Source organism: Andrographis paniculata, unplaced genomic scaffold (genome assembly GCF_009805555.1).
Source record: "Andrographis paniculata isolate CXL003 unplaced genomic scaffold, ASM980555v1 Contig35END, whole genome shotgun sequence".
In the NCBI taxonomy this organism is placed as follows: domain Eukaryota; kingdom Viridiplantae; phylum Streptophyta; class Magnoliopsida; order Lamiales; family Acanthaceae; genus Andrographis; species Andrographis paniculata.
Genome location: NW_026137568.1, coordinates 610,554 through 633,938, shown reverse-complemented (window position 1 = coordinate 633,938; position 23,385 = coordinate 610,554). Strand labels below are relative to the sequence as shown.

Sequence of the window (23,385 nt, the reverse complement as noted above, 5' to 3'; positions counted from 1 at the left end):
CAATTTTGATGGGCTTTTTGTATTTGGTGTTGATATGCGTGCCATAATTCGCCACTGGACCAAGAAGAGGCTATTTTGAGGTCCTGGACTTGGAATGACCCAAGCCATTCCTTTGTGGTATGGAGCTCTCGTCGTTATTTTATAGGTAGATGCGGAGTGGAAGTCCCGGATCTTCTCGGATGTACTTGTTCGTGATTTTTTTTCTTAATTTTTGGTTTTGTTAATATAACAAAATTAGGGTGTGTTTTTTTTTTTTTTTGAATTTGAAAAAAATTTGTTTGATTTGATATTAAAATAATATTTAATGGAATATCTTATGAGAAAAAAAAAATATTTTTTTGAAAAATAAAGAGTCGAAATAATAAAATTTGAAAAATTGAGTTAAAAAAACATATCATAAATGATACTATTTTCCTCACATTTAATTTTTATTCTTTCTATTTTAGTCAATACCATATAATTTATTTGTTCTTTTTTAACATATAATTATATATTTTAATTTTATTTTAAAATTCTTGATTTATAATTTTTTATTTTAATTAAATTATTTAATTATTTTAATTTTAATATATAATTATTTTTATTAATATATTTCTTAATTATTTTGTAATTGAGTAAAATAGACAAATTAACTGATGAAGAAGTGAGTACTGCTATTGTCAATATATATATAATATTCTATTACTTTATATAAAAAAAATCAATATTTAAATAAAAATATTATTTTTATATTAGGTTTACTAAGCACTTTTCAATGGGATTGTTTCTAATAAATATTATTAAAAAATATAAATATATACACAATAATATAATATATATATTTATTTATAAAAAATTAATTATTTAATATAAAATATTAGTTTTTATATTATTAACACAAAAAATTAATTCATTTAAAAATGAAATGAACAGACGGATTATATTATATTTAAAAAAATACCACAAATTAACACACTAATTAAACAATTTCTTTATTTTTATTTTTTGCAATTTTAAATAGGAGATTGTAAATGAGTTAGAAAACTTATAACTCAAACCTGACATATTTAAATAAATAGATTTATATTTGCAATCTTAGTGAGATCTTTTACTAAATTGGTTGTATAATGTGTTTAAGTTTAAAAATTTTGAATTTTTATTTAAAATTATAATATTTACTAATAAAAATTTTAAATGTATAATATCTATTACTTTCCTCCAAAACTAAACTTTTTATTTATTTTTGAATTATTGTTTTTAATATTAAAAATATCATTATATTTGTATGATTTTTTTATATAAATGTCATTTAGTATTATAAGACAGTAATAGAAGTATTTTTTTTATTTTTATTTATTTTGCACATATTTTGATATAATAATTAATATTCAAATAATAAAAAAATAAACGAAAAATTTAGTCTTGGACAAAAGGATTATTTTTCTTACAACAAAACATATTTATACATATCATAGATACAATATTCTTGAACCAAAGTAACCAACATCATATAAAAAGCAAAGCAAAAATATTGTTTCATATCATAAAATTGTGGTAACTATGAGCTTACGATACAAATTTTTCTAACATCAAATATGTTGAGTTTCACCTAATTAGAACATCTTATTTTAATTTCGTAGCATATTCTAGTTTAATATATTTAAAACAACTTAAAAATTATTAATTTCGACTTTAAAAATTCTTACAATACTTCATACTTTCTCTAACATTTAAAACCATATATCGATCATGAATATCCTAAACTATATTAAGGACTTTATTATTTCTTTTTTATACTATTGTTCATTGATCCTCTTTGATTATTCGAAATTTGATTGATTTGATTGTTGTACTTATTATCGATCAATCAATTTAATTTTTTTTAGATAATTTTTTCTTTTTTTGGTAACTATAAAAAAACAAATACATCATGGTCTACTATTAAATATGAATATAATGCTCTTGTTGATGTTGTATCGATCTAAGTTGATTTGATTACGGCAGTTGTTCTCCGATTTTATTTTTTATTTATATGAAAATGATTTTCGTGTTTCACAGACTTTTACTATAAATGTTGTTTCATCGTAACGAATTTGTTATTTAAAATTTTCAAAATGATATTTTCTACCAACAAACAAAATTATTCTCTTTATTTGTCATCATATTGTCGTTAACGGACTATTCGATTTTCATTTATTTCATCGATAGATCAAACTACCGACATCTTTAATTTAGAAAGTGTCATCTTTCCATACATTTTTACATCTTTAATTTATATTAATATAATACAAATACAATATATAAATTGACAATATACAACGATACACTATTATTATTATTATTATTATTATTCATAGGATCTATTCATTATATGAAATATCAATATATAATTTCAATTAATCCATTATATAATAATTATCAACGATCCCATGGTATTAGTGATACAATATATTTTATTGAGTCTCATTTACCTTTTTGTGTCATTATATTTAAAATTAAAAATATTTTTATATTTGTATATTTTGTTGCACAAATGTCATTATAATAGTATAATAAGACGTTAATAGAAATATTTTTGCCAATTTAAAAATCAACAAGTAAAAACTAAATAGAACTGTTTAGAGCCGAACGAAGATAGTATTTACAGGTATTATATCTATATTGTTTTTTTTATTATTATTATTTTTACATTCAATATTATTTTTAAAAAAAATAAAATCATGTTCGATTATTATTTCACATTAAAAAGATCAAATTTCAAAATATAAATACAAAAATCTTTGAGAATTTTTTTTCTTGATTATTTTTTTCTTTTTTATATTTTTTTATCAAATTTCTATAAAATATAGCTCTTCCTTCATTCAATTGTAGACTCAAATATTTGAGCTCGAATTTTATAAAAAAATAGTCTTTTATAATTTAAAAAATATTAAAAAATAATAATATACTTTTTGCCAAAAAAAGTTTAATTAAAAATTATGAAAATAAAAAATTAAACATAAATTTGAATAATAAAGTTTGTTTTTTTGACAATAAACTCACGTTTTTACTATTTTGATTATTTATTTTTTAAAAAAGTATATTTTTGTCTCGCAAAACATCTCATCATGAATTATTTTAATATAAATTTAAACTAAATTTTTTTCAAATTCATCAAAAAAAAATATACCCATATTTTTTCTACAAAATATTATACAGTATTAAATTAGTATTCACGTCCGAAACGTTCCTTACATAATTTTTTGTGCAAAGACATTGAAATCATCACTCTTTTCAATTACGTTTTACTCCCTCCGGCCCACATATTTGTCTCTATATTTTATTTTCGTCCGTCCCACGTAATTTGTCCTTTCTATTTTTGGAAATATAATTATACACTTTAATTGCATTTTAAATTTTAAATTTTATAATTTTTTTAATTTTAATTAAATTATTTACTTATCTTTATCTTTATCTTAATCTGAATCTATAATTATTTTTACTAAATAATAATTATTTTTACTAATAAATTTTTTAATTAGTTATTAATTATACTTTATCTAAATTCTCATGTGTAATACACTCATATTACATAAGAGGGAGGGAGTAATTTTGAAGATACTGGTTGAACATTTATACGTAAACAAAATACAAGTGACAAAACATCCTAAATCCTATCGAAACAAATAACAATTTTTTACAGAAGTGGGCCCCACTTTCTGAAACAGACCTAACAGGAGTAATATATATGACTACTTATTTATTGCCATTTGTTTGTTTCTTTTCGTACATTTAAAAAACTTTGATTTGTATTTAGTACTCCGTCCCTCCCAGATATCATGACTGCCACGGTAGACACGGTATTTTAGAAGAGATATAATTAGTAGATAATTAAGAATGTATTAATAAAAATAATTATTTTATAATATAAATAATTATAAATTAAAATTAAAATAACTAATTAGTTTAATTAAAATTTAAAAAAATAAAATTAAAAAATTTAAAATGAGATTAAAGTGTGTAATCATTTTTCAAAAAAAAAAGTGATATAATATGTGAGACGGACATAAACGGCAACATGAACATAATATTTGGGACGGAGGAAGTATTAAAATAATATATAATAGAATATTTTATAAAAAAAATATATATATATATATATATTTTTTTAGAAAGACAGAATTGAAGTAATAGAGAATTGGGGTTTTGTCTCTGTAAGAAATTTTTATTTTTCATTAATTCCGTCCGTGACATGGCACGTGAGCGGCAGCGATTAGTTTTCTCCCACTCCCGGATCTCCACTCCCGAACACATCTGTAGCCATGGAAACCTGCATGAATGGCGTGGATGGTGCTGTCTCTTGAGGTCCTGGATCCACTAACAAGAATAGGTCCTGAATAACAACGAAACCGCAGGTGATTAGGTGTTAGGGCAGTTACGTCTTAAATATTTTCCACCATCAAATTCTCCACTCTTTTTGGTGTCCTGTTGAAGTGTTTTTTCTTTTTTTTCAAATTATGAGAAAACCTCGACTAAATCTTGGAGGTCCAGGACTAACCCGACTGGTAAGATCTGGATCTCGGCTCCAGGGGCCCTCTTATTACAGACGTCGCAGGGTTTTGCATCAGCGTGACACGTGTCAATCTCTGGTTAACCCTCACCATCGTTATAAACCCATAGTCACACCCAAAGCTCCTTCCATCCTCTGATCGACAATTCTCCCTCAGCCCCCCAAACTCATCTGCTTCGAGCTTTCCGATGTCGACGACGACGATGATTAAGGTACACTACATTACATAATCTGTTCGTGTCTCTCAATCCAATTATCAGAATCAATTAACACGACGTCGTTTCGATTCGTTCTAATTCTCCAGTCTGTGAAGAGAGTCTTCACTTTCGGAAAGGGAAGGAGCGAAGGGAACAAAGACATGAAAGCTCTCGTAAGAACACCAACAAAAATATTACAATTTTATTTCTTTTTTTTTTTTTACCACATTTGTCTCCTTCATCGTATCATCGAATGATTCCTGTTGTAATTGTAATTGAAATTTAATCTGATTTCTTCTGATCACGAATTTATTAATTAGCTCGGAGGTAAGGGCGCGAACCTGGCGGAAATGGCGAGCATCGGCCTGTCGGTGCCGCCGGGATTCACTGTCTCAACGGCGGCGTGCCAAGAATATCAAAATTCCGGCAAGAATCTGCCGCCGGGGCTGTGGGAAGAAGTTTTGGAAGGCCTTAAAATTGTCGAAGAAGACATCGGAGCTGCCCTCGGCGATCCTACGAAGCCTCTCCTCGTCTCCGTCCGCTCCGGCGCCGCCGTAAGTCCCTCGAAATCTTACCACATTAATCTCGTCAATATATTTTTTTTTTATCTTATTTCACTACAAAAAAATATAGTATATTTGTAACGAAATTATGTCCATAAAATTCACGTACCTAATCTAATTACTAACAGAAAAAGTAGATTTAGAGACGAAAAAATTTTGTTACAAAAATGATACTCCCTCCGTCCACTTACAAAGTAAACATTTACTTCTGGCGTGGTATTTTTGGTGTAAAAGTAATGATGTGATAAAAAATAAGGGTATTTGTGAAAAAATATGAGGTATTTAATGAAATATTTACCTTGTAATTGAACGTACCAAAATAGAAATATGTATACTTTCTTGGACGGAGGGAGGAAGTAGTATATTTGTAACGAAATTTTTTCCCTAAAGTTCACGTAGCAAATGTAATTTCATCATAAATTTCGTCTCTAATGTCCTTAGTAACGAACAAGGTGGATTTATAGACGAAAAGATCTCATTATAAAAATGATATTTTCTTGTAGTGTTTGTACCGTATTGTGTTGTTGTGTTCTTGTTCTAACGATCGATACAGATCTCGATGCCGGGAATGATGGACACGGTGCTAAATCTCGGGCTCAACGACGCAGTTGCGGCGGGGTTAGCGACGAAGAGCGGCGAGCGTTTCGCCTATGACTCGTATCGCCGATTCCTCGACATGTTCGGAGACGTCGTAAGTTTGTTGTAATAATAGTTGATGAATGTTCGATTTACTACCGTATAATATAACGACTTTTTTTGAATCGTAAGGTTTTGGGAATTCCGCATTCCGAGTTCGACGATAAGCTCGAAACGATGAAGAGTCGAAAAGGCGCGAAGCTCGACACCGAGCTGACGGCCGCCGATCTCAAGGAGCTCGTCGAAGAATACAAGGACGTGTATGTTCGAACGAAGGGCAAAAAGTTCCCATCAGGTAGATACATCGATTTATCGATTATCATCATAATGTTCGTCGTTTCGACTATGCTACCGTCGATTTAGTGCTCTGTTTGGTTGTGTTTTTTCGCGAAGATCCGAAAAAGCAGCTCGAGTTGGCGATCAAGGCGGTTTTCGAGTCGTGGGATAGCCCCCGAGCAATTAAGTATCGTAACATTAACCGCATTACCGGTTTGAAAGGAACCGCGGTTAATGTTCAATGTATGGTGTTCGGAAACATGGGGAACTCGTCAGGGACCGGCGTTCTCTTTACGAGGAATCCGAGCACTGGCGAAAAGGTGCTCTACGGCGAGTTTCTTACCAATGCTCAGGTTCGATTACCTTGTCTTGTTCTTACAATTGCGTTACAAGGTTGTTCGACGTTTCTCGATTATAACGCTCGTGATTCTGCAGGGAGAGGATGTTGTCGCGGGAATTAGGACACCGGAGGATTTGGAGACAATGAAGAAGACGATGCCCGAAGCTTACGAGGAGCTTGTCGAGAATTGCGAGATCCTCGAGGCACATTACAAGGATATGATGGTAACGATGAGTTTTTACGTACATTGCACCGTTTTTAGGAGATTGAACGTATCGATTCGGTTTTAGGACATCGAGTTCACCGTGCAAGAGAAGAGGTTGTGGATGCTGCAATGCCGAGTCGGGAAATGCACGGGTCGAGGCGCGGTGAAGATTGCCGTCGACATGGTGAAAGAAGGGCTGATCGATCGTCGCGCCGCGATAAAAAAGGTCGAACCGCAGCATCTCGACCAGCTTCTTCATCCGCAGGTTTGTAAGAAAACAACGATGCTCGAAAACTTCGATTCGGACACAGTCGATTGATGATGTTCTTGCAGTTTGAGAATCCTTCCGCGTACAAAAGCTCAGTCGTCGCCAAGGGGTTGCCGGCGTCGCCGGGGGCGGCGGTCGGGCAGGTCGTGTTCAGCGCGGAGGAAGCCGAGGCTTGGCATGCGCAAGGAAAGAGCTGCATTCTTGTCCGGACGGAGACAAGTCCCGAGGATGTCGGAGGAATGCACGCGGCTGTCGGGATTCTGACAGCACGTGGTGGCATGACGTCGCATGCCGCTGTGGTGGCGCGCGGATGGGGGATATGCTGCATCTCCGGTTGCTCGGATATGCGCGTGATCGATTCCAATAAGGTTTGGTATTTGTAACGGAATTTTGTCCCAAAAGTTCACGTAACTAATACAATTTCATCTTTAATTTCGTCTCTAATATCATGTGGATTTAAGGACGAAAAAACTTTGTTACAAAAATGATATTTTCTTGCAGAAATTGTTGTTCGGAAGCAAAGTCGTTGAAGAAGGCGAATGGCTGTCGCTCAACGGCTCCACCGGAGAAGTGATCCTCGGAAAACAGGCGCTGGCGCCACCGTCTTTGACAGGGGATTTGGAGATCTTCATGTCTTGGGCGGACAACCTTAGGCAAATCAAGGTAACAACAACAACAACATTGTCCTCATCTTACAATCTTGGATCGATTGAACGATCGATGATTTTCCGATCGTTTTGACAGGTTTTGGCGAATGCCGACAGCCCAATCGACGCGCAGACGGCTCGGAAGAACGGAGCCGAAGGGATCGGACTGTGCAGAACAGAACACATGGTGAGTTGTCTTCAATCTTGTCGACTCTAGGAATTTTACTACATCTTCCGAGGTTGTACTAAACCGGCGTCTCGTTCAGTTCTTTGCCTCCGACGAGAGGATCAAGGCCGTGCGAAGGATGATAATGGCGGCTACAATCGAGCAGAGGAAGGCTGCTCTAGAACTCTTGTTGCCTTACCAACGATCCGACTTCGAAGGAATTTTCCGAGCAATGGATGGTGAGTTATCGATCTTTGTCTGAAATCGATGATCTTCTTACAAACAAACATGAGTGTCTCTGTCAGGTTTTCCGGTGACAATCCGACTCCTCGACCCTCCGCTCCACGAGTTCTTACCAGAAGGCGACATTGACGAAATCATCGCCGGCCTATCCGCAGACACAGGCATGTCTTCAGAAGACATACATACGAGGATCGAAAACCTCTCGGAAGTGAATCCTATGCTTGGATTCCGAGGATGTAGGCTCGGGATATCGTATCCGGAGCTGACGGAAATGCAGGTCCGGGCGATATTTCAGGCAGCGATATCTCTGACAAAGCAGGGCGTTATCGTCTACCCGGAGATCATGGTACCGCTTGTCGGGACACCCGAGGTTTTGTCGCGAACATTGTGTCCTAACATTACACGACGACTAATTCATCGGTTTATAAACAGCTGTTGTTTCGACGTTGTAGGAACTTAGCCATCAAGTGCGTCTAATTCGGGGAGCGGCGAAGAAGCTGCTGGTGGAGTCAGGAGCCTCGTTGAGCTACAAAGTCGGGACAATGATCGAAGTTCCTCGAGCAGCCTTAGTTGCAGATGAGGTAAGAATAAGCACATTGTCTTAATCCAGCTTTGTATCCGAACTAGAAACTCGAAACATTCAGGTTTTTTGTAATGAAGATTGCGAAGGAAGCCGAGTTCTTCTCGTTCGGGACGAACGATCTTACGCAGATGACATTCGGATACAGCCGCGACGACGTCGGGAAATTCCTCCCTGTCTACTTGTCTCAGGGCATTCTTCAAAATGATCCCTTTGAGGTTAGTTTGCTTCAATTATTTTTCGATCGAAACGTAAAATCGTCGAATCAAATTTGAATCGATCGAATGTGGCGCGTGTTTGTCAGGTTCTCGACCAGAAAGGCGTAGGGTACCTCGTCAAGACAGCGACGGAGAAAGGGCGTGCGGCTCGCCCGAACCTCAAGGTATACCTTCCCGACGCGCTACATTAGTACATACATATATATATATGTATGTATGTATGTATGTGCTAATGACAATGTTGTAATAATACCGACAGGTTGGGATATGCGGGGAGCACGGTGGCGAGCCTTCATCGATTGCGTTCTTCGTGGAGGCTGGTCTCGACTATGTTTCGTGCTCACCTTTCAGGTGAATTTCCAGGATGATTTTTATCGACGTAAGATGTAAAAATTGGATCTTGATTGTATTACTTTGTTTGTGACATATACAGAGTGCCAATTGCAAGGCTTGCTGCAGCTCAAGTTGCTGTTTAAATTGCTGCTGTGTAAGAATAAAGAGAAAGCTTTGAAGGGGGGTGGTGTTAGGACAAGATCAAGATCAAAAAATGTTGTTTTTGTAAGCTAAGAATGTAATGTTTAAGACTTGAGATCACTATCATGTTGCTTTCTTGATGGGCTTAAGTAGTAATGTTCGACTCGAACCCTGTTTTGTAAGTGCCGTGTTGCGCCTCAGACGCCGAGCTTTTATGATCTATCAAAGGCTCTCTTTTTCTCTCGGCATATGTTTTTTTTTTTTGAAGCTGTCATTTGTGTATGTAAGGTCCTATTTTGAGGTTATTAACGTTGTAGAGATGTGTCGAGGAGGATGATGTTAGCGAAGATGGACGGATAATCAGATAATTGTGTTGATTCGATCCCATCTTTGGCCTCGACTTTTTCCCGGCGGGCTTAACTTGCTCGACTTAATTCGGGTACTTGTGGATGCCCTATTTCATATTTCCTCCGACATCGTATCAATTGTGTAACGAAGAAATGAGCAAGCCTAAAGGCTACGTGACAAAGTTCTTGCAAGACAAAATTATTTCTTTAATTTTTCCCTTCATTGAAATAATCTCACAACTTCGAATTATAAGAAACAAAAGGTCCTGTCAATTCTCAAAGCATTGGATTCTGTCTGTTCACAGACTGCATTATTCCAGCCAAACACCAGAAAATGAAATGAAATGAAATTTAAACCAAATTAAATTCTACTTTCAACACGCAAACAGGAAGGACTGTGTGGACCTCATCTTATGACATAACCAATCCAATTACAAATTAAATCATTTAATTTAATTTAATTTAATTTAATTTATTAGGTCATAAAATGTGGTTCACCTTCACCTTTCACCTTTCACCTCCACCTCCACCTCCACCTCCACCTCCCATCATATTCATCATACCTACTCTTCGAACCCACTGTTTTTGCCCAAACCATTTTCCATTTCTGGTTTTTCCCAACCATAGATATAGACAGAATCAATCCACCTACCTGTCCCTAACCCCACCCCTCCAATGGAAAAATTAATCAAAACCCTTTAAAAATACCACAAGCTTAAATCAATCAAACAAACAATATCAAGATCAAGAACCAAAATCAAGAACAAGAACATGATCAAGAACCAAAATCAAGAACAAGAACATGATCAAGAACCAAGAATTCTCCCACAAAGTAGTCATCTTATTACTGAAACTTATTTCATCGACAATACATCTTACAGAACCCACTTCACCACCACCAACTCCTCACAATACAAACAAATTTAAAAATGACAGCAGCAAATCATTACATACATAACCCAAATTTCAACCATAATCCAAACCAAATCGAAGGATGCTGATATGATATGATATATGATCCCCAAGACTAAAACAACTATATATGTATGTGTGCGTGTATATACATATATATATATATAGATAATTATATAAACCCCAAATTCAGAAATCAATCTACAAAAGTAGATCAGATCAAAGAGCCATACAGAAATTAAATTATATGTATATATTGATAGACACATCAAACTTAGCTTGTGATTTTTTTTCTGCCATTGCTGAACCTGAGCCTGAGCTCATCCTGATCCAGAAAATCCCCTTTCCTGTCTCCCGTATGTTGAAAAAAATATATACGGATGGGATGGATGTTCTGGAAGATTCAGAGCCCGACAAAACAGAGATCAAATTTCACAGATTTTTTTTTCTTTCTTTTTACCGAAACCTCAATCGAGACGAAGCAAACGCCTCAAGTCTCTGGTTGCTGAATCGGTGGCTGAATTTGCTGTGCTGCTGGCGCCATTTTGCTGCTTCTTGTTGAAGAAAGAAGGGAGAGGTAATGACTTTGGAGATGGAGATAGGGAAAAGGCCGATCCGGCGTAGACGGGACGCGGCGGCGGCGGCGGCAGCGACGGTGGTGGAGATAGGAGGATCTTATTCGGCATCATTTCCGGCGACTCCGGTCCGATCCGACCGGTTCCCAAAACGGCCAGATCGTCGACCGGTTGAGGCTTCGATCTAGGGTTAGGGTTAGGGTTTCTGCCGCCCCTCTTTTTCGAAATCAACGAATCCAAAGATTCGCCTCTTCTCAATAGGGTTACCCTTCCGATCGCCTTTCCGGCGGCTCCGCCGCCGCCGTTTTCGTCCTTCCGCCGCGTCTCTGGCTTGTTGTTGGTCGCCGCACCGTTATCGACGTTGGATCTCTTCTTCTCGCCTCGCGGCGACGTCTTCCTGCCGTTGTTTGCCCTCCGATTGACGACCAGCTTCGTCAGATTCCCGTTCGCCGGAAAATTCCTCCGGCGCTGGAAAGACGACGCGTGCGGGCCACGCAATCTCTCCCCCAACAAATCCTGCGGCCACAACACCTCCGTCCCCATTTCTTTTCTTCGCTCGCCAACAATATAAATCAACCACGAACAAATCAAAATTGAAACCCCAATATTAAGAAATCAGGCTTTCTTCGAGAAAAGATGGTGAAATTACGAATAATTATGCAAGTTTTGTTCTTCTTTTCTTTTTTGCAGGTGCGGAAGAAGAGCAGGATTGCCCCTATTTTTGTAGCCAAACTCCTCTTCCTAGGGTTACAGATTCCCTCTCGGAACTGTCAATTAAAGATTGAAATTTCTACGGAAGCTGCCATGGTTATATATAGAAAGCGGAGGGAGAAAATCAGATAATGGAGGACGAGGCTTCAAACCCATCTTCGCCACGACGCTCGAATCAAAACTGTACTTTAGAGTAATTAAAAATTAATTAATTAATAAATTTACGACATGGGCAACTCGGCCCACTCGACTCGGTCTTTAACTCGGTTATTGGCTGACGACGTTTGATCTCTCCGTCAGATTTGTCGTTTTCTTCTGAGTTTTTTTCTTTCTTTTTAATAAGTGATTTGTGTGATTTTAATTTCAACATATAATTGAAAAAAAAAAAAAAAACTTTTTTCGTCTCTTAAAAATATGATTAGTAAATAAAAATAATTATAGTTTAAAAATTAAAATAATTTAATTAAAATTAAAAAAATTATGAATTATAAAATTTAAAATGGGATTAGAGTGTATAATTATATTTTCAAAAAGAAAAAAGTAAGGGTGTGTTTGTTTGGAGATTGAATTTTAAATACACTATTCATCCCATTTTTTTCTCCAAAAAAATATCAAATCAAACATTTATTTTTCATTTTTTATATTATACTAAAAATCAATTTTACATTCAAAATATCACATCAACACCTAATTATATCATATTATACAACAATTCAAATTCAAAATTTTCAGTATTCAAATCTCAACTCAAAATTCAAACCCCAAACAAGTTATGAATATATTTTTATAAATTTTAAAAATAATTGAAAATCGTACTTTTATATAATATAATATTTTTTTGAAAATAAAATAAATTAAGAATATAATAACAACCTGAATTGAAAGGATGACCGGAAACACCTTAGTAAGTGATTTGGTTGGGATTATCTTTTGAGATAAATATTTTTATATCATGATTAAGAATCTTTTGTTTTATTAAAAAGGTGGGAAAATGTTTAATAAATGAATAACTATTTTTTATTTGCTGTAACTTTTTCAATACTAATTCATAAACTTTTTCTATTTATACAAAAATATTAACGTGATTATAATTTAAAATTAGTTGGAAAAGTCGGGTAAGGTGAAATTTATTTAATTAATATTGATTATAACGTATATTTATAACTAAAATAAATCTAAAGTATTATTTTAAGTATTTTAAAAATAATTACTACCTCTGTCCGATAGGAAGAGTATCGTGAGTTTTTTTATATTGATATTTGAATATTAATTATTGTATCAATACATAGTATAAATCAAAAGAAAATGACAATAATATCTCTATTAATCTTTTATAATACAAATACAATGATATATTATACAAATATAAGGATATTCTCAACCTTAAGTACAATGACGAAAAAAAAAAATGTAACCATTTTTATAGGACGGAGGTAGTAGTATTAATTTTTAAAATTAGTACATGTAAAAAATAAGTATTAATTTGATATTTTTTTTAAAAAAAATAATGAATAGTAAAAATAAAATGTGTCAAATCGAACACACTCAAAATAGATTTTGTCAATAAAAATATTATAATTAACATCTACGAGAATGAAAACAATACAAATGCTTCAATGAAAAATGAAAGAATCTAATCAAATATCTTTAAAAAAAAAATGACATTCAATTAAAATTGAAAAGTAAAAACATTTTTTTTCGTCAATTAACCGAAACACGCCATGTGATCTTGTTCAAAAATAAATTTGAGATTACACATCACCTATAAATAGGGATTATAAGTATTCATCACATTTTTGAAAACTCAAATAAATAGGTAAATTTCTATAAATTCTCTCTTAAATTTTCTTCAAGCTATTCGTATCACTCGAAATATTTTTTTGTTGAAATTTACTATTTTGAACAAATGAATCAATATTAGTTAATAAATCAATGGATTAACATTTTTCAGAATATATATACAATGGTGAACAGATCAAACCGTTAAAATCTGTTGAATAATCTATTAAAGCCAAGAAAAATGTTCATCAAAGATCATGCCAAAGTTTCAAAATATTCTTTACATTTTAAAATAAATCACCAGTCAAATTCTTTTCGATGTTATAGAACATTAAATTCACCCGTAAAGATCAAATCACCAAATTCATAAAAAAAACAAAATTATCGAAGCCAACTCCAAGATTAAGTTCGTCTTCATGAAAATCAAATCTTCCAAAACAATATCAAATCAATGGTCAACTTCTTCCAAAACCTTTTAAGAGGAGCATTAAAATTCTTAACAAGTCATTCAAATTAAGTTATTAATAGTAATCAATTCAAATTAAATAATAGAATCTATTTTAAATTTAATTCAAATTATACTTTATCCGTTTCGAAATATATGACTCATTTGTTCAAACACAATTATTTAGATAATGGGACAGAAACTAATTGTAACGCTTTATTTACCCGTTATTCATTTTAAAAAAAATATCATATTAAATACATTTTTTCTCCCATAAAATATCAAAAATTCATATTTAAACAAACCTTAATCTTCTTTCTAAAATTCACGTTGACGGCGTGAGTCACACATTAACGCCGTGATTCTTAGCTTCAAACATTAATTATTAATAGTTAATAATTTAGTTTTGAGCAAAGTATAAAATAAAATAAAATAAAATCACAAGTGGGGTGGATACAAAGCGACACGTAAATTACTCGTCTATAGTACAACCAATCATCTCTCGCCACGTGTCACTTGAAGCGCGTGCAGCCAAGACAGATTCATGTATGCATGCACCAGCTCGCACTGTATAATAGTACAACATGCCGAATTAATTAATTAGTTATTTTTAATTGTTGTATTATTATAACTATTCTTTTCAAATTATAATCGGATGATAACGAAATATATTTATTTAATTAACTATTATAAATTTATGTTATGAAATTATATAAAAAAACATGTGAAATTATCTTTAAAAATATCCCCAAATTTTATTTTTTTCATATATAATTAAGTAATGAAATATAAATATATATTACCATATTTATTAAATTACATAATAATTTTTATTACCCAAAATGATAAAAAAATCATAGTATTAATTCTAAATTTATGAGTATTCTTATATATGTGAACAAGCGGAAATATGCTAAATTGGTAAATTTTGAGGTATTTGACTGTAATTTCAAATTGAAATTAATACTACGATTTATTATGTACCTTTTTAATAATAATATAATAATTACTTTATCTCGCAAGAAGAGCACCGTTTGTTTTTTGCACGTAATTTTTGAATATTAAAAGACGAAAATTATTATGTGATAAAAAGACGAAAATGTCCCTATTAGTATGATGTGTTATAAAAGTGATAATATTTGTGTAATATATTATAAATTGTAAAAGTATTTATTATGTTAGATAAATAGTACAGTTACTAAATTAGAAAATAGTACCATTATTTTGAGACTAATAAAAATAAAAAATGATATGGGACAGAGGGGCAAGTATTATTTTTAATAAAAGATTACATCAATATATTATTTAAATAAAAATTTTAATTTACTATTTTATTTTAAACTAAATTTAAACTAAAATCAAACAAACTATATGGTTGGATGCTTATATCATACACAAATGCAAATCTAAGAGTATCTAAAATAAATATTTGGTAGCTTAAATTGACTTCAACTTTTGGTATTTCAAAGTTGAATAATTCAATGCTATAATTTTAGTCTTTTATCAATTTTTAAAAGCTTTAAATAAATAATCAAATAAAATGGGGACCATTTCTATGAAATTTCTCAAAAGCATAAAGCCCTTTATTAAAGGGGTCTATTTGCAATTTTTTTTTTTTTTAAAAAAAAAATAATTCTGTATTTAAAATTATTCTTGATGATATTTTTACATGTATATTATTAATTAAAATTTAAAAACAATTATACTTATCTTGGGCATGGTAGGGCTTGATGGAGACATCTTCCTAAAAAGAAACAACTTGAATTATTCTAAGGCTCCTCAAAGAAAGATTAAATTAAATAAATTGGGATTTGAAATGATACTTGGAATAAATAAAATCAATTTTGGGTATTTATTATTATTGTTGCTATTATGATAATTATTTGCAATAATTAACCATTGAGCTGGACTGAATAATTGCCTTGCAATTATGAAAGAATTAATTTGATTTAAAATCCATTTTTAAACTATTAAGATATATATACCAATATTTTAAGTTTTAGAGTATTGAAAGTTTTTTTAAATAATAAAAACATGAGTAAACTGTTTTTTTTAGTTTCGTAACTTACCATTTATTATTTTAGTCTCGTAAGTGGAGCATGTCGCAAATTAGTTCCATAAGTGAAAATTTTTCGCTGTTTTAGTCCTCCGGCGCCGGAGACGTCCGCATGGCTCGCGCGAAGGTGACGTGTCCGCCAAGTCAGCGACACTTGGCGGATACGTGGATTTATTATTTTTTTTATTTTTTTAAATTTTTTAAATTTTTTTTAATTGGACCAAATAAAAAAATACAAATAAAATTAAAAATAAATTAAAAATAAGTTTTTTAAAAAAATTTAAAAATTTAAAAAAAAAAAAATAATCCACGTGTCCGCGAGGTTAGCGACACCTGGCGGACACGTCACCTTCGGCGAGCCACGCGGGCATCTCCGGCGCCGGAGGACTAAAACAACGAAAATTTTTCACTTCTGAGACTAGTCTGAGACAGACTCCATTTACGGGACTAAAATGATAAGGGTCCAATTACGAGACTAAAAAAATATATACTCTATCTATTCAGCAAAAAAAATTGCCATTGATTTTTAATGATATTTGTCGAGTAATTATTCAAATATAAAGATATTTTTAATGTTAAATACAATGACAAAAAATCAAATGACAACCTTTGCCATTGATTTTTAATGATATTTGTCGAGTAATTATTCAAATATAAAGATACTTTTAATGTTAAATACAATGATAAAAAATCAAATGACAACCTTCTTGTGCAATACTAAAGAAATATTTGATTTTATATTTTATAAAAAAATAATATCAATGTGATGTTTTTCTTTAAAAGTTACTATAAATTAATTTTTTTATGTGATTGAACTTGCAGCCGCGGCCCAAGAGTGCCCTCGGATAAAATCTTTAGCAACATGCCAACATGCAAACTAGGTTCCGTCATTTGAGAAATAATAATAAAAAATTATTTTATGTGATTTTATTTTTGTGAAAAGAAATATTTAATATAGTATATATTTTAAAATTGTTGTTGAATAATGTTAAAAATTTCCAAATTCTTTATATAAATATATAGTCTTAATAATTGGTTTTGAATATTGGTCCCTTAATTCTATTAAATTTCGAACATAAACAAAAAGGCGTTTGGGCCTCAGCCCGTTTATTGTACTTGGGCTTTCTATGGCATAGCACGCTTCTCTACCTTTAATTAAAGTCGCATTTATGATGTAAGCGTTTTTAGAAAGGGTAGTTTGGGTTATATGGGTTCACCGTTCTCCCCATTTTCGACTGATCGCAAAGTGCTGTAGTTGAGGCGCGGTTCTTTGTGTAAGTTTCTTTTAGGTTTTAGTATTCCATTTACCGATTGCTGCTTGAATTGCAGGAATTCTGTTGATTGTGGATACACAGTTTCGGTTAAAAAATTATAACATATATATATTTTTTTTGTAAAATATTCTTTTGGAATGAGTTACTGGTTTCTATCTTTGAATCGATATCAATGTCGATGTTTTCTGCGTTTCGTTTGATTGTATTCGTCTTAATTTGAAGTGGCATGGTCATAATTTTGTTAGTTAAGTTCACTCTAATTTCTCTGAAGTTCTGAATTATTGTCGTGTATATATATATATATATATTGGTGTTTGTACCTCTTTTCATACTGCTTTATGTGTTTTTTGTGGATAAAATTCGAAGTGTAAGCTTCAAGTACTTAATAGTATCAGTATTCTTCGTAATGAATTGATATTAGGATGAACGGTTTTGCGGAAGAGTTGAAATGGGATCGGAGTATGGTTTCATATACAATTTGGTTTTATCGAATAAGAAAGAAATTTAGGAATGATGCAGTAATATATATATTTGATTTCTCTCTTTGTTTCTGTCACCACTTCAATAAGGAATTCCTTTACCCTAATTTTTTCCACTCGATATGTGTATTATCTTGATCAGCTCAGAGATTTCATTGCAAAGTCATGTCATTGCTTAAACAGGATGATCTCTCATCCGACTCCGAGGTAATCATCTTTTTTGTCTATCTTAGAGCTGGCATACTTTTACAGTGTTCCGACAGGGTTCACGGTTTCTTCAGTTGATCAGTTTAGACCACTTTTGAATCATAGTTGTCAATAGTGCACAATAAATGCGATGATGAGTAGCCGAGCAGCAATCTGCCGCTAGGCGCCATTTAGTGTTGGTTCCGTTATGTGTAAGATTGTGTATTTAAGTTATATTTTGGTAATAATCAATGTATGAATCATTTAGGTATAAAAAGTTGTATGTATTTTGTTTAAATCATATAGTATAATATAATATTTATACAAGAGCCTCTTATCTACACTAGAAAGTGAACATAAATGAGAAAGAAAACTATAACTACTTCTAACCATAGAACGGGAAAAAACATTATGTATGGTGACGAATATACAATAGAAAAAATGAATGAAAATAAATAAGAGGATTTTATATGCAAAAGAGTACTGGGAGTTGGGAAGAGGGTGAAAATGGAGAAAAAATTTATTTATCAGATTTTGAATCAAATTAACTTGATAATATATCTATCAAAGTAGTAGAGATGTAATTATTTTTGCTTATATAACTATACTATGATCGTATGCAGTTTTGGCATTTTATTGGTTTAATTGATAATTATAAAATTAGTTTATAGGTTTTTCTTATGCATTTTTATTATATTCTTGTATATATAATAATTTCTATAGGTATACTTAAATTTTCAAATAGCGGTCATTCTGCTATATACTATTCTGCTATAGCATTTTATAGGTTGACTGCTATTTGATGCTTTCTGAGATTGACAACTATATTTTGAATACATATCACGATTCCAGTTGATTATTTCATCCAAATAGGGAGTAGAAATCTGTAATTAGACGAACTTTTTCATAGACATACAAGTTTAGGTCTTTTAAGGAGCTTTTTTTGTATGTTCTAAAGGGAAATAATTCGGTTTCTCAAATTGGGCTTTTGCTAATGTTTCTTGGAATAATTTTGCCAAATCTGTATTCAAGTGGTTGTCGATGAATTGCGATGTACTATTGAGATAGATCGATGCACTTTTATTTGAATTGCAATGTCCTATTGAGATAGATCAATGCACTTTTATTTGAATTGCAGCTGGCATCCCATGTTTTCCAAGACATTCTTGATTCAGTCATCATTGATGTCGCATCGGAGTCGCATCGAATTGCAAAGCTAGGACTTGACCGTAATTTGGATGAAGAAGAGGAGGAGCTGAGGCTGTCGGCAGAAGCGAGAGCAAGGGCATCCGATCCAGGCCACAACAGTGAAGCCAATGGAAAATATGTGCTCGACATATTCGGGCAGACTCACCCCGCCATCGCAAGCGAAATATTCGAGTGCATGAACTGCGGCAGGTCTGTAATGGCAGGCCGATTTGCCCCTCACTTGGAGAAGTGCATGGGCAAGGTTAGTTTCTGGAACCACCCCTTCTATTTGATCACAAATTCAATGGATTCGGATGCACTCCCAATTCACAAAATGATCAAACACACTGCTGCAGGGTAGAAAAGCTCGTCCCAAGGCCACAAGAAGCACCACCGCTGCACAGAATCGGCACGCCCGTGGGAGCCCTGTTTCCACCCAACCCCCTAACTCTAATTCCCATCTATCAAATGGAAGCGCTTCTGCCGCATCAGCAGATACACATCCTAACGGCACATCAGATGAACCATGATGTGATGATGATGCCAGAACCATCCAAACGTTAGTCTGTATTAAAATTCTGATCTTGAGCGACAGTTTCAAACTTATGATCGTATGTATGCTTTTGTATCTCTGGAGTTTTATCGATTACAGAGCGATAGCAATAATAAGAGGTGTACATAGCAGAATATGCATGAACTAAAAAGGGTCCGCGGATATTCTCCTATTTGAGAAAATAGAAAATGTCCTAATTAGGTCTAATATTGATTGCAAGGTATGATTTTACATAAATTATTCAACTTCAATTATTGTCCTAATTAATAATTTTGCTGTCTTGTTATGTCAGGGAAGCCTATTTTTAGCATGGAGATGATGCATTTATATAGTGAAGAGAAATACGTATGCTTGCAAACCACCATTCCTTCCATATTTGTTTTTATTTATTAAATTTTTTTTTATAAATATTCATTTATATACTTATTTTTCATGATGATCTCTCTTTCCCTTTGTCTTCTCATCTCAGACCCCTAAATTTAATTAGTTTGGTTCCTTAGGCACCTATTTTCTGCTGTCTCTAAGGAACCATGGAAAATGATCATGATTCTTTGTCTTCTGCACGGTAATGAACCATCGATTGTTCGTTTGTCTTATTGTTTGCATGCATATCCCTTTTCCTTGCAGATACGGTGTTATGGCTGCATGATTTTTCGAAGAAAGCATACCTTTGTGAATTGAATGCCAATGTTTATTAGGGTTCGTGAGAAATGAATTTTGGGGCAAAATGAAGAAACCCTAAAGCAGAAGGCATTGTTGTTGAAGAAAGAAGAACATGAAATTGTTATATGGCTTTTGACTTTATGTTGCAGGAATGCGCGATTCTTCCCTTTTCTGCCGTTAATTCGTAAATTTTTGTTCTGCAAATTTGTCTGAATTACAGGGAAAGTGAAAATGCACGTCCGGATACTGATGAAAGTCCAGGGCAGTTCTTCCTAATTGGCAAGAGACTTCTGTTTTCTACTTCCTCCATTTCCCTCTCTGCTGAAGGTAATTTCGACGCTAATTCGTTGATTATCGTACATTGCTAATTTGAAATCCTGAAATGTGCAATTCCATTGCTAGAGTACAAATCATTAGAAGTCGAGGTGAATAAATTAGATGATGAAGAAGAAAATCAAGATCAGGCAGAGGCGAGTGCAATGGCCCCTGCAGAGACAAGCGGTACTGCTTTGGATTCTGAACCTAAATCGAGTGAAAAACCAGGATCGCCATGGAATGGATTTATACGCAAGCTGAAGAAGGGTCCAACGATGAACTTCCATGCATTCCAGCCCAGCATGCCTCATCTTCCTTCCCTAAAAATCCTGTCGAAGAGAAGAGTTTCCAGGGATCCACCAAGTCTGCCAGAACTTTCTTCCAATGCTGACTTATATTTTTGCTTCGAAAATTCTTGGGTCAATTTCAGCCTCCCTGAGCTTCAAGAAGCTACAAACAACTTTAGCCGAGGTAACATTGGGTTATTTTGGATTCATGATCAACCATTACGAACATTTTAGAAGAGTTCTCGTTTACACAACTTGTATTCTGTTTAGATAACATAATTGGCGAAGGAGGATACTCCGAGGTTTACAAGGGACACATGGAGAGCGGGGAATTAGTAGCCGTGAAAAGGCTGACCAGGGGGAACACAGAGGAGATGACTGCAGATTACTTATCCGAGCTTGGCATTTTAGTACACGTTAGCCATCCAAACATTGCGAACGTAATTGGCTACTGTGTTGAAGGAGGAATGCATATTGTTCTTCCATTGTCGGTCAATGGGAGCTTGTCATCTCTGCTAAAAGGTTCATTCCTAGACGAGAATTTTGAAATATCTGTTCCATGTTCTGGTATTGTTAGAATCGAACAATCTTAATTTTCTTTTGGCCTATGTTCTCATCAGGCAGAAAGGAGAAGCTTACTTGGAGTCTCAGATACAACATCGCTCTTGGAATTGCCGCGGGCCTTTCTTATCTTCATGAAGGGTGTCAACGACGAATCATCCACAGAGATATCAAGTCGGCCAATATTTTGCTCACCGAAGACTTAGAACCTATGGTAGAGTTCCAAACACGAAAATTAAAATCTTTTGAACTGATCACACGCTAGGAGGACAGCTTTTCACGTTGCCTTTGGTTTACGTCGTTATTTTGCAGATTTCAGATTTCGGGCTTGCAAAGTGGCTTCCGGATCAATGGACACACCTCACTGCTTCACAGTTTGAAGGCACATTCGGGTGCGTGTGCTTTCATTCTGTGGAAACCTTTCGTTGTATAATCAGCTGTAATTCTAATCATTCTGATGTTACTTTCGCCGCAGCTATCTGCCTCCTGAATTCTTCATGCACGGTATAGTTGATGAGAAAACCGATGTATATGCATTCGGGGTGCTACTTTTAGAGATCATCACCGGCCGCCCTGCAATCGATGAGTCAAGTAAAAGCCTTGTGATGTGGGTGAGTTATAAGTTATCTTCTCCCGCTAGAGTTGTTAATGAGCCGAACTGAGCTGAAACTTTTCATGCTTCAGCTCAGTTTGTTAAGTGGCTCGTATTCGTTCGTTAAGATATACGAACTGAATTTTGTTTGAGCTCGAGTTATTAAGCAATTATTTTGTTCGTAATTAAGAGGATTTATATATTTATTTTACTATTTGAAATTTAAATTCAATTAATAATAATTATTATCATTTATTTATAAATGATATATATTTATGTTTGTGTTCGGCTTATTTAGCTTAGCAACAAGTTATTAACGAGCTCAAATTTAACCGGAATCGAACTGTGATTTTTCAGGCTAAACCTCACCTAAGCAGCAAGAATACAACGGTGCTGGTCGATCCATCACTCGGCACCAATTACGACCCCGAACAACTGAGTAGCATGGTTATGGTTGCTTCCTTGTGTATTCATCATGATCCGGCCGAAAGGCCTCAAATGAGCCAGGTACATTTTCCCTCAGCAATCTGGTGGCGGCTTAAATTTAAAATGATTCGATCAATTGATTTGCCTCGCCCGAGCAATGCAGGTTTTGAGGATGTTGAAAGGCGACGAGGGCATACTGCAGAGCAAGAGGAAGTTCCAAAAAAGGCCGGCACTCAAGAGGCCGCACTTGGAGCTGATCACCGAAGAATTCGAAAAATGCAACTCGCCACTGGATCAAGACATCCTTCTCCACGACATCAGCGCACCCGATCGCGCAAACCTGTAATAACTCAGCTTTGATCGATTGATCCATCCATCCAATCGGGTTCTACAGCCTTGTCCTAACCATCACCATTGCTGCTGCAAGTTCTTGTTCTCAGCAACTTTGGTAGTTGAAAAAATTTAACAGATTGTGCTGTGGGAAAGATAAGATTTCCTGCTCTGCATTTTCTTCTCAAAGGTTTTTTATGGACAATATATATACTTTCTTGTATATAACCTGTTATTTTCTTTCATTCTGCAAAAATGGGCTTTTTATATATATAAACTGAGTTTGGAAGGGGGAAGGACTGTTCTGTCATTATGGTGGGCTTGGGGGTGCGAAATGCAATATTCGTATTTATTTAATGGATTAC

At 33.8% G+C, this 23,385-nt stretch overlaps 4 protein-coding genes across 5 annotated transcripts; 3 read left to right on the top strand and 1 right to left on the bottom strand.

Annotated features, from left to right (window-relative positions):
* The first annotated feature begins 4,663 nt into the window (after positions 1 to 4,663).
* LOC127249340 (pyruvate, phosphate dikinase, chloroplastic-like) lies at positions 4,664 to 9,589 on the top strand. The gene is made up of 18 exons (XM_051272093.1): positions 4,664 to 4,740; positions 4,833 to 4,898; positions 5,046 to 5,279; positions 5,842 to 5,979; positions 6,057 to 6,219; positions 6,318 to 6,553; positions 6,636 to 6,764; positions 6,831 to 7,010; positions 7,079 to 7,381; positions 7,515 to 7,676; positions 7,758 to 7,847; positions 7,927 to 8,065; positions 8,132 to 8,439; positions 8,522 to 8,650; positions 8,730 to 8,867; positions 8,954 to 9,031; positions 9,127 to 9,218; positions 9,301 to 9,589. The coding sequence occupies exons 1-18, from the start codon at positions 4,717 to 4,719 to the stop codon at positions 9,341 to 9,343; spliced, it is 2,652 nt and encodes an 883-aa protein (XP_051128050.1). The 5' UTR covers positions 4,664 to 4,716; the 3' UTR covers positions 9,344 to 9,589.
* A 919-nt stretch (positions 9,590 to 10,508) lies between these two features.
* LOC127249341 (uncharacterized) lies at positions 10,509 to 12,043 on the bottom strand. The gene has a single exon (XM_051272094.1). The coding sequence runs from the start codon at positions 11,716 to 11,718 to the stop codon at positions 11,068 to 11,070; it is 651 nt and encodes a 216-aa protein (XP_051128051.1). The 5' UTR covers positions 11,719 to 12,043; the 3' UTR covers positions 10,509 to 11,067.
* A 5,319-nt stretch (positions 12,044 to 17,362) lies between these two features.
* LOC127249339 (SAGA-associated factor 11) lies at positions 17,363 to 20,566 on the top strand. Of its 2 annotated transcripts, XR_007838297.1 has the most exons (6): positions 17,363 to 17,440; positions 18,062 to 18,126; positions 19,244 to 19,555; positions 19,650 to 19,852; positions 20,139 to 20,191; positions 20,474 to 20,566. XR_007838297.1 is itself a non-coding variant. In XM_051272092.1 (4 exons), exons 2-4 carry the CDS (start codon positions 18,085 to 18,087, stop codon positions 19,821 to 19,823), a joined length of 528 nt encoding a protein of 175 aa, XP_051128049.1. In that variant the 5' UTR covers positions 17,363 to 17,440; positions 18,062 to 18,084; the 3' UTR covers positions 19,824 to 19,978. The 2 variants fall into 2 exon arrangements, 1 of the variants encoding a protein (XP_051128049.1); XM_051272092.1 differs by lacking the exons at positions 20,139 to 20,191; positions 20,474 to 20,566 and having other exon boundaries at positions 19,650 to 19,978.
* On the top strand, positions 20,143 to 23,304 carry LOC127249337 (receptor-like cytosolic serine/threonine-protein kinase RBK2). The gene is made up of 10 exons (XM_051272090.1): positions 20,143 to 20,191; positions 20,347 to 20,411; positions 20,730 to 20,836; positions 20,912 to 21,295; positions 21,382 to 21,633; positions 21,732 to 21,886; positions 21,985 to 22,064; positions 22,148 to 22,283; positions 22,622 to 22,771; positions 22,854 to 23,304. Exons 2-10 carry the CDS (start codon positions 20,377 to 20,379, stop codon positions 23,034 to 23,036), a joined length of 1,482 nt encoding a protein of 493 aa, XP_051128047.1. The 5' UTR covers positions 20,143 to 20,191; positions 20,347 to 20,376; the 3' UTR covers positions 23,037 to 23,304.
* The last annotated feature ends 81 nt before the right edge of the window (positions 23,305 to 23,385 follow it).

What these genes read in the sequence shown, in the direction of transcription:
- LOC127249337 (XM_051272090.1), top strand. Translation starts at nt 20,377, where the DNA reads ATGGAAAATGATCATGATTCTTTGTCTTCTGCACG. An exon ending in CATTTCCCTCTCTGCTGAAG is followed by an intron (nt 20,837 to 20,911) that starts GTAATTTCGACG and finishes TTCCATTGCTAG; the next exon opens with AGTACAAATCATTAGAAGTC. An exon ending in CTTGTCATCTCTGCTAAAAG is followed by an intron (nt 21,634 to 21,731) that starts GTTCATTCCTAG and finishes TGTTCTCATCAG; the next exon opens with GCAGAAAGGAGAAGCTTACT.
- LOC127249341 (XM_051272094.1), bottom strand. Translation starts at nt 11,718, where the DNA reads ATGGGGACGGAGGTGTTGTGGCCGCAGGATTTGTTGGGGGAGAGATTG.
- LOC127249340 (XM_051272093.1), top strand. Translation starts at nt 4,717, where the DNA reads ATGTCGACGACGACGATGATTAAG. An exon ending in CCGTCCGCTCCGGCGCCGCC is followed by an intron (nt 5,280 to 5,841) that starts GTAAGTCCCTCG and finishes CGATCGATACAG; the next exon opens with ATCTCGATGCCGGGAATGAT. An exon ending in CGCTTGTCGGGACACCCGAG is followed by an intron (nt 8,440 to 8,521) that starts GTTTTGTCGCGA and finishes TCGACGTTGTAG; the next exon opens with GAACTTAGCCATCAAGTGCG.
- LOC127249339 (XM_051272092.1), top strand. Translation starts at nt 18,085, where the DNA reads ATGTCATTGCTTAAACAGGATGATCTCTCATCCGACTCCGAG. An exon ending in ATCTCTCATCCGACTCCGAG is followed by an intron (nt 18,127 to 19,243) that starts GTAATCATCTTT and finishes TTTGAATTGCAG; the next exon opens with CTGGCATCCCATGTTTTCCA. An exon ending in TGGAGAAGTGCATGGGCAAG is followed by an intron (nt 19,556 to 19,649) that starts GTTAGTTTCTGG and finishes ACACTGCTGCAG; the next exon opens with GGTAGAAAAGCTCGTCCCAA.